The sequence below is a fragment of the Sphaerodactylus townsendi genome, unplaced genomic scaffold (genome assembly GCF_021028975.2).
Source record: "Sphaerodactylus townsendi isolate TG3544 unplaced genomic scaffold, MPM_Stown_v2.3 scaffold_1521, whole genome shotgun sequence".
NCBI lineage: Eukaryota > Metazoa > Chordata > Lepidosauria > Squamata > Sphaerodactylidae > Sphaerodactylus > Sphaerodactylus townsendi.
Window position 1 is genome coordinate 1 of NW_025950092.1, and position 10,351 is coordinate 10,351.

Here is a 10,351-nt window from a genome sequence, read left to right on the forward strand (position 1 = left end):
TGAAGGAAGCTCTGGGCAGGTTGAGAAGGAGAAAGGTGTCATTAGTGTGGGGAAGTAGGACAGCATAATAGGGGGAGGGAGGACAAGAAAAGTTGGCTTTTACGCCCTGCTTTTCTTTACCTTTAAGGAATCTCAAAGAGGCTCAAAATTGCCTTGCCTTCCCCTCCCCTCAACAGAGTCCTTGTGGGGTGGGTGCACCTGAGGGAGTTCTGAGAGAACTGTGACTGGCCCAAGGTCGCCCAGCAGGCTTCATATGAAGGAGTGGGGAATCGAACCCCAAAGAAGTCCTAAACAAACTGAACTCTCAGCTATGGTATCGAAGGGACATGGAACAAATACATTATGTTTACCATACAATATTATTAAATGGTTCAGAAATCATGAAATTTCTTCAGCAAATTTGTATCTCAATTTTTATTCCCAGAATAAAGTATTCAAAGCAACCTATAGTCACACAGTAAATTTCAGATACAATGGCATTGTTTCATTCATTCAATCATCCATATGCATAGTTTATACAGTGTACCTTTCTCATTGAAACTGAATGTGTCTTATACATTGCAACTCAGTACAGTGAAAAAGATAGGACATCCAATAAACAATACAAAATAGTTTTGGTTGCAGAAATCTGAAAGCAGAGCTGAAAGTGAGCATGATCCTTTACCTGGGAGTAAGCTTGGTTGCTGGTAATGGGGCTTGCTTCTGAGTAAACCCTCCTAGGGTTGTGATTCACCCATTCGAAGCATTGCACGGTTGCTTCACCAAGCTTACTCCCAAGTAACATGCGCCTCGGATCCAACCGTTTTTTTCTAAACGAAAACCTCAGTATTCAGGTTAAATTGCCGTGTTGGCACTTTGCGATAAATAAGTGAGTTTTGGGTTGCAATTTGGGCACTTGGTCTCGAAAAGGTTCGCCATCACTGCTATACACAGTAATACATTCTACAATTCCTATCCGCTACCCATGAGGGGCCTGGGCAAATGTCAAGCAAAGTTGCTCAGTCAGAGCTGTTCTGTCAGAGATTTTGGAGGGAAAAATCCTGTCACAGATTTTGGAGGGAAAATTCTGTCAGATATTTTGGAGGGAAAAATTCCCCTCAGGGCACAGGCAGTTGGCTGATGCTTGTGTGTACAACAGAGGCACACTCGTTTTCTCTTTCACTGAGGAGACCAGGACGTGACTTGTTATACCTGGATGGCTCAGGTTAGCCTGATATCATCAGATTTCAGAAGATAAGCAGGGTCAACCTTGGATCTTTAGATGGGAGGCCACCAAGGAAGTCCAACGTCATGACCTAGATGCAGGCAATGGCCAACCACCTCTGGATATCTCTGGCCTTGAAAAGCCCACATGACAAGATAATCAGCCGAGCTGTGGCTTGTGGCAAACAAAATCCAAAACAAAGATGGATGGGCCACAAGAGACATGAAGGATCTTGCGACTTGTTGTTTTCCCATCTGAGGCACTTAGTCCCCAAGGAGATTTTATGCGGTTTGGAAACTGAACCGCCTCCCTCAGAGAAATCCCCAAGCAAATTCCCCAGATGAAAGTCTCAGCAAAGCTCTTAATAAAGGGTGCAGCCATCATGCACAACCAACAACCTGACTGCTGCAGTCAATTTACCACGCAGTCACTTCTCTGCTATTGAAATAACATTTAAGCCCTAAGATGCAGGGAAATCATGAATTTCCTCCCGATTTGATCATTGTCTCTAAATCATGCTTGGGAGAAGTGATCTTGCGGTACTGCGGTATGAAAACCTGGATTCCTCCCAAGGGCAAGGAAATCTGAGATTTGACTCCTAGAAGTCTGGGTTTCCTCTGGTGCCATCTAACCAGATTGGTATGAATTATTTCATTCTTTCTGTGAACAGCATTATTTGACTCAACTGAAACGCTTGTGGGGTTTATTGTAGTTACCGCAGCGACCATATAGGCAAGGATTAGTCAGAAAGGAAGACCAATCTCCAGTGTAGTACATATTCTCTACATGATGCCGCAATTTTTACAAATAATTCTGGACTAATTAGAATTTGGGAGTGGAAACAGTTGATTCGGGAAGGCACCTATTCCAGATTCTTGAAAGCAGGTTTATTTCACCCAGCTAAATTATGCCAAGGGTCATAAGAACATAAGAACATAAGAAATAGCCTGCTGGATCAGACCGGAGTCCATCTAGTCCAGCATTCTGCTACTCGCAATGGCCCACCAGATGCCTTTGGGAGCTCACATGCAGCGTGTGAAAGCAATGGCCTTCTGCTGCTGCTGCTCCGGAGCACTTGGTCTGCTAAGGCATTTGCAATCTGAGATCAAGGAGGATCAAGATTGGTAGCCATAGATCGACTTCTCCTCCATAAATCTGTCCAAGCCCTTTTTAAAGCTATCCAGGTTAGTGGCCATCACCACCTCCTGTGGCAGCATATTCCAAACACCAATCACACGTTGCGTGAAGAAGTGTTTCCTTTTATTAGTCCTAATTCTTCCCCCCAGCATTTTCAATGAATGCCCCCTGGTCTTCAGAGGCTAGACCATGAATGGAAATGATTGCTTTTTAAATGTAAAGCATGTAAGTGAGCTGTTGGTATAGTAGAAGCAAAACTCAGCCCAGCCTTTCCCTAACCTATATTGCTTTTTTATAAAGACTTTTAAAAGGGATCAATTTTACTCCAGTTCTTCCTTCTGCAAATTAGCACTGACCTACCAATCGTGATGCTGATCTTAGATCAATATCAAAGGCATTCTTCGTGTGGAGGATTACTCAGCCTGTCAAGAGATCCATCAGTAGGGGAGAGGAAACAGATAACACTGGACAGGGAAGGTCTGACCAATGCAGAATAGAGTGGTACTATTACATCCCTCAATCTGGACACTATACTCCTATTGATGCAGCCCAGAATCATACTGGCTTTTTTGGCTGCCCCATGACACTGCTGACTCATGTTGAGTTTGTGGTCAACTGAGACTCCCAGATCCCTTTTGCATGTACTGTTGTCAAGCTAGGGGTCATCCGTCCAATATCTGTGCCTTTCATTTTTATGCCTAAGTGTTGTATCTTACATATATCTTTGTTGAAATTAACTCTGTTAGTTTTGGTCAAGCTCTCTAATCTGTCCAGGTCATTTTGAATTCTGACCCTGTGAAGGGTTGTTTCAAAGTCTTAATGAAACCAATGTGTTTTGTATAACTGATCAGAATTGTTGCTACATGGGAAAACATAATACAGTGGAAGAACTGGCTGAAGGGTCCTGTTAAACATATTGGAACAGACAATATTTGCGTTTGCTCTGCAATGATAACTGTGTCATCTGATTCCAGATGGAGCTGGCCAATGAGACCTCAGTTCAGGAGTTCATTTTGATAGGCTTCCGAGTCGGGCAGCAGGAACGGTACTTCCTCCTCATCTTTTTTGCCATTCTTTATGTACTCACGTTGGCGGAGAACTTCACCATCATCACACTGGTGCACCTAGATGCCCACCTGGCCCGGCTTCCCATGTACATCTTGCTGAGCCACTTTTCCTGGTTGGAGTTGTGTTACGTGAGCACCATTGTGCCTCGTATGGTCTTTGATCTGTCTTCCCCGCAAGGGATCATCTCTTTCAGGGACTGCTTCCTTCAATTCTACCTCTTATTCTCCTTTGGCACCACTGAAGACTGCTTCCTCTCGGCCATGGCCTTGGATCGATACTTGGCCATCTGCCACCCATTGCGCTACCCACAAATCATGTCGACAAACTTTTGCGGTGTCCTGGTGGCTGCTTGTTGGGTCATTGGCTTCATGGCCTTTGCTGTCCCCGTGACTATGATGTCTCAACTGTCCTTCTGTGGTCCCAACATCATTGACCATTTTTTGTGTGATGCCGGGCCCATTCTGAGCCTGGTCTGTTCACCATTAGGAATTGCTCCCCTTCTCTGTCAGATTTTAGTGAATATTTTGCTTTTTGGCAACATCTTCTTTGTTGTGCTGTCTTATGGTGTTGTCATTCTCACGTTGATGAAGCCTTCTTTCGAAGGCAGTAGAAGAAAGGCCTTCTCGACCATCTCATTCCACCTAGTGGTGGTGACACTTTTCTATGGCTCCGTTGCAGCAATGTACATAATCCCAGACGGAGAAAATCAGTCTGAGGTCACGAAGGCTGTGACACTCTTCTACACTTCCATTACGCCATTTTTGAACCCCATGATTTATTGCCTCAGGAATGATCAGGTCAAGGAAGCTGTGGGCAGACTGAGGAGAAGAAAGGTGAGATTCCAGGGGAGAAAGATGACTATATAAAAAAAAACCCTATGCAGTACATGGGATTCAACTAATTAGAGGAGTCTTCATCAGAAACTTAATGTAATTTCTTCTTTAGTATTTTGAGCTGTCCAGTCCTAATACTGAAAAGCACAGTTGAGGTCAGGAAAAGGGGGGAGTTTAATGGTTGACCAGAAACCACATGTCATGACCGGGATGTCTGTTCCCCATTTTGATGGCCTGAATACAAGACTTGAAACGGTTAATGAGGTTGATATGCAGGCAGTATTCCTTGAAGTAAGTAAATGTAATAAATAAAATGTGTGACCTCTGATTATGGCTTTGATTATTTAATATTTCTGTGTTCTGTGTTGTAATACAATAAAAATAATCAGGTATAAATTGGAAATATTATTAGAAGAAGGAGGGTTGGTTTTTATACTCCGCCCTTCTCAACCATAAGGAGCTTCAACGTGGCTTACAAACTCCTTCCCTTCCTTTCTCAACAACTGACACCTTGTATGGTAGGTGTGAGAGTTCTGAGAGAACTGTGACTGGCCCAAGGTCACCCAGCAGGCTTTGTGTGGAAGAGTGGGGAATCGAACCCTGAAGAAGACCTAAACAAACTGAACTCCCAACTATGTTATCAAGGACATGGAACAAATACATTATGTTTTCCATACAATATTATTAAATAGTTATTTCTTTCGTCAGAAAATTCGTATCTCATTTTTTTCTCCCAGAATAAAATATTCAGCAGCTTAGTTTTTAACCTAAAGCACATAGTCAAATTCAGATCCATTGTTTCATTCATTCATCCATTCGCTCATGTACATTGTTTACAGTCCCCCTTTCCCATTGAGACTGAAGGTGTATTATACATTGCAACTCAGTACAGTGATCAAGATAGGGCATCCAATGAACAACACAAAAGGGTTTAGATTTGCAGAAGTGTAATGGGGGAATAACATAGTAGGATTGTACTTTCAACAACAGACAGTACATACTATACACAGTAATACATCCTACAATTCCTATCCCCTACCCTTGAGGGGGCTGGGCAAATGCAAGCCAAGTTACTCAGTCAGAGATGTTCTGTCAGAGATTTTGGAGGGGAAAATCCTGTCACAGATTTTGGAGGGAAAATTCTGTCAAAGATTTTGGAGGGAAAAATTCCCCTCAGGGCACAGGCAGTTGGCTGATGCTTGTGTGTACAACAGAGGCACACTCTTTTTCTCTTTCACTGAGGAGACCAGGAGGTGACTTGGAGGTGACCAGGAGGTTATACCTGGATGGCTCAGGTTAGCCTGATATCATCAGATTTCAGAAGCTAAGCAGGGTCAACCTTGGATCTTTAGATGGAAGGCCACTAAAGAAGTCCAAGGTCATGACCTAGATCAGTGATGGCGAACCTTTTCGAGACCAAGTGCCCAAATTGCAACCCAAAACCCACTTATTTATCGCAAAGTGCCAACACGGCAATTTAACCTGAATACTGAGGTTTTTGTATAGAAAAAATGGTTGGCTCCGAAGCGTGCGTTACTCAGGAGTAAGCTTGGTGGTAGTCGGTGGCTTTGCTTTGAAGCAACCATGCAACTGGTGAATCATGACCCTAGGAGGGTTTACTCAGAAGCAAGTCCCATTGCCAGCAACTGAGCTTACTTCCAGGTAAAGGATCGCGCTTTAGTTCTTCACATGAAAATCAGTGGGGTTTAACAGCGCTTAACAGGGTTACCTACACTGCTTCCCCAAAACTAGGTCTTAGGTTTAATGCTAATAATCGAGCCCGATGGCCCAGGCCAGCCTAGATGTGTGTGTGGGGGGGGGGGGAGGCACTCTGTGTGTGCCCACAGAGAGGGTTCTGAGTGCCACCTTTGGCACCCGTGCCATAGGTTCGCCACCACTGACCTAGATTCAGGCAATGGCCAACCACCTCTGGATATCTCTGGCCTTGAAAAGCACACATGACAAGATAATCAGTTGAGCTGTGGCTTTGTGGCAAACAAAACCCAAAACAAAGATGGATGTGCAGCAAGGGATATGAAGGATCTTGCGACTGGGTTGTTTTCCCATCTGAGGCACTCAAGTCCCCCAGGAGATTTTATGCAATTTGCAAACTGAGCCGCCTCCCTCAGAGAAATCCCCAAGCAAATTCCCCAGATGAAAGTCTCAGCAAAGCTCTTAATAAAGGGTGCAGCTGTCATACACAACCAACAATCCACCTGCTGCAGTCAATTTACCATGCAGTCTCTTCTCTGCAATCAAAATAACATTTAAGCCCTACGATGCAGGGAAATCATGAATTTCCTCCTGATTTGAAAACTCTGTCTAAATCATACTTTGGAGAAGTGATCTTGCGCTACTGGGGTATGAAAATGTGGGTTCCTCCCAAAAGCAAGGAAATCTGAGATTTGACTCCTAGAAGTCTGGGTTTCCTCTGGTGCCATCTAACCAGATTGGTATGAATTATTTCATTACTTTCTTCTTTCCATGAGCAGCATTATTTGCACTGGCGTAATGCCCATTGGGCAAGGTGGGCAGCTGCCCAGGGCATCACCTTGTGGGCGGCATCAAAATGCTGGGTTTGTTTTGGGGTATTTTAGTGGTTTTCCATTTTTGGTCTGCAGGGGGCGCAGTTTTTAGGCTAGCAGCACCAAAATTTCAGCGTATCATCAGGAGACTGTCCTTATGCTACCCCCCAGGTTTGGTGAGGTTTGGTTCAAGGAGTCCAAAGTTATGGACTCCCAAAGGGGGTGCCCTATCCCCCATTGTTTCCAATGGGAGCTAATAGGAGATGGGGGCTACAGTTTTGAGGGTCCATAACTTTGGCCCCCCTGAACCAAACTGCACCAAACCTGGGGGGTATCATTAGGGCAGTCTCCTGATGAGATCCTGAAAGTTTTGAGACTGTGCCTTCAGAAATGTTCCCCCCCCTGCCTGCAACCCCCATTGACAGCAATGCAGAAAACTCAATGCAGAACAAAGATTCTTGGGCAAATTTCTAGGATGTTCCTGCAGGGGGTGCATTTTTGGATGTATCAGCACCAAAATTTCAGGGTATCATCTGGAGATGATGGCACCCCCCAAGTTTGGTGCAGTTTGGTTCAGGGGGGCCAAAGTTATGGACCCTCAAAACTGTATCCCCCATCTCCTATTAGCTCCAATTGGAAACAATGGGGGATGGGGCACCCCCTTTGGGAGTCCATAACTTTGGACTCCTTGAACCAAACCTCACCAAACTTGGGGAGTAGCATAAGGACAGTCTCCTGATGATATGCTGAAATTTTGGTGCTGATATGTCTAAAATGCACCCCCTGCAGGCACCAATGTCCTGGTGCAAAAAGAAATTTGGTCGTGGTGGAGTGGCCGCCCATGGGGGGGGGGGGGATCCAACTCAGGTTTTGCCCAGGGCTACAGTTTGCCCAGGGCTGCCTCATTACACCCCTGATTATTTGATTCAAGTGAAACAGGCGTGGGGTTTACTGTAGTTACTGCAGTGGCTATATAGGCAAGGATTAGTCAGAAAGGAGGACCTATCTCCAGTGCAGTACATATTCTCAGATAACACCGGATAGATACAGGAAACATATAACACTGGATAGGAGATGGCGCAACCCTGGATATATCTAAAGGTCTTTTGCCATGGCTACAATCTACATTTTGTGATTAAGCAGCATCACTGATTATGTTACATTGCAGTTTTAAAAGGTCCCTGTCCTGACAGATGGCCACCCAGCCTCTGCTTAAAGACCTCCAAAGAAGGAGACTCCACCACAATCGAGGCAGCCTGTTGCCCTGTGGAACAGCCCTTACTGTCAGGAAGTTCTTCCTAATGTTTAGGTGGAATCTCTCTTCCTGAACTCTGAATCCATTGCTCCTTGTCCTAGTCTCTGGAGCAGCAGAGAGCAAGCTTGCTCCCTCTTCATCATGACGTCCCTTTAAATATTGAAACATGGCTATCATGTCATCCCCCAACCTTTTCTTCTCCAGACTAAACATACCCAGTTCCCTAAGTCTCTCCTCGTAGGGCACAGAATCCAGACCTTTGATCATGTTGGTTGCCCTTCTCTGGACCTGTTCCAGCTTGTCAATAGCCTTCTTGAATTGCAGTGCCCAGAACTGGGCCCAGTATTCCCGGTGAGGTCTGTCTAATGCAGAATAGAGTGATGATGTTACCCTGTTTCCCTGAATATAAGACATCCTCTGAAAATAAGAGGTTTTGCTGAAGTGCGAAATATAAGGCATCCCCTGAAAGTAAGACGTAGCAAATGTTTGTTTGGAAGCATGCCTGACGAACAGAACACAGAAAAATAAGACATCCCCTGAAAATAAGACATAGCACATCTTCGGGAGCAAAAATTAATATAAGACACTGTCTTATTTTCGGGGAAACACGGTACATCCCTCAGTTTGGACACAATACTCCTATTGATGCAGCCCAGAATCATACTGGCTTTTTTGGCTGCCCCATGACACTGCTGACTCATGTTGAGTTTGTGATCTACTAAGACTCCCAGATCCCTTTTGAATGTACTCTTATCCAGCTAGGTGTCATCCATCCTATAGCTGTGCCTTTCATTTTTATGCCTAAGTGTAATATCTTACATATATCTCTGTTGAAATTAACTCTGTTAGTTTTGGCCGAGCTCTCTGATCTGTCCAGGTCATTTTGAATGCTGACTCTGTGGAGGGTAGTTTCAAAGTCTTAACGAAACCATTTTGTTTTGTATAACTGATCAGAAATGTGGCTGCATGGGAACTTAAAATATAATATGGTAGGATAACTGGCTGAAGGGTCCTGTTAAACATATTGGAACAGACAATATTTGCTTTTACTCTGCAATGATAACTGTGTCATCTGATTCCAGATGGAGTTGGCCAATGAGACCTCAGTTCAGGAATTCATTTTGATAGGCTTCCGAGTCGGGCAACAGGAACGGTTCTTCCTCCTCATCTTTTTTGCCATTCTTTATGTACTCACGTTGGCGGAGAACTTCACCATCATCACACTGGTGCACCTAGATGCCCACCTGGGCCGTCTTCCCATGTACATCTTGCTGAGCCACTTTTCCTGGTTGGAGATGTGTTACGTGAGCACCATTGTGCCTCGTGTGATCTTCGATCTGTCATCCCCGCAAGGGATCATCTCTTTCAGGGACTGCTTCCTTCAATTCTACCTCTTGTTCTCCTTTGGCACCACTGAAGACTGCTTCCTCTCGGCCATGGCCTTGGATCGATACTTGGCCATCTGCCACCCATTGCGCTACCCACAAATCATGTCGACAAATTCTTGCTGTGTCCTGGTGGCTGCTTGTTGGGTCGTTGGCTTCATGGCCTTTGCTGTCCCAGTGACTATGATGTCCCAACTGTCCTTCTGCGGACCCAACATCATTGACCATTTTTTGTGTGATGCTGGGCCCATTCTGAGCCTGGCCTGTCTACCATTAGGAATTGCTCCCCTTCTCTGTCAGATTTCATTGAATATTGTCCTTCTAGGCAACATCTTCTTTGTTGTGCTGTCTTATGGCTTTGTCATTGTTACTTTGATGAAGCCTTCTTTCCAAGGCAGTAGAAGAAGGGCCTTCTCAACCATCTCATTCCACCTAGTGGTGGTGACACTTTTCTTTGGCTCCGTTTCAGCAATGTACATAATCCCAGATGGCGAAAATCAGTCTGAGGTCACGAAGGCTGTGACACTCTTCTACACTTCCATTACGCCATTTTTGAACCCCATGATTTATTGCCTCAGGAATGATCAGGTGAAGGAAGCTGTGGGCAGGCTGAGGAGAAGAAAGGTGAGATTCCAGGGGAGAAAGATGACTATTTAAAAAAAACCTATGCAGTACATGGGATTCAACTAATTAGAGGAGTCTTCATCAGAAATGTAATGTAATTTCTTCTTTAGTATTTTGAGCTGTCCAGTCATAATACTGAAAAGCACAGATGAGGACAGGAAAAAGGGTTTAATGGCTGGCCAGCAACCACATGTCTTAACAGGGATGTCTATTCCCCATTTTGAGGGCCTGAATGTAACTCTTGAAATGGTTAATGAGGTATGTTATGCAGGCCGTGTTCCTTGAAGTAAGTAAATGTAATAAATAAAATGTATGATCTC

At 44.5% G+C, this 10,351-nt stretch overlaps 2 protein-coding genes across 2 annotated transcripts; both read left to right on the forward strand.

Annotated features, from left to right (window-relative positions):
* Positions 1 to 3,315: 3,315 nt before the first annotated feature.
* LOC125424931 (olfactory receptor 11G2-like) lies at positions 3,316 to 4,275 on the forward strand. The gene has a single exon (XM_048482367.1). The coding sequence runs from the start codon at positions 3,316 to 3,318 to the stop codon at positions 4,273 to 4,275; it is 960 nt and encodes a 319-aa protein (XP_048338324.1).
* A 4,829-nt stretch (positions 4,276 to 9,104) lies between these two features.
* LOC125424933 (olfactory receptor 11H6-like) lies at positions 9,105 to 10,064 on the forward strand. Its single transcript, XM_048482368.1, has one exon. The coding sequence runs from the start codon at positions 9,105 to 9,107 to the stop codon at positions 10,062 to 10,064; it is 960 nt and encodes a 319-aa protein (XP_048338325.1).
* Positions 10,065 to 10,351: the final 287 nt, after the last annotated feature.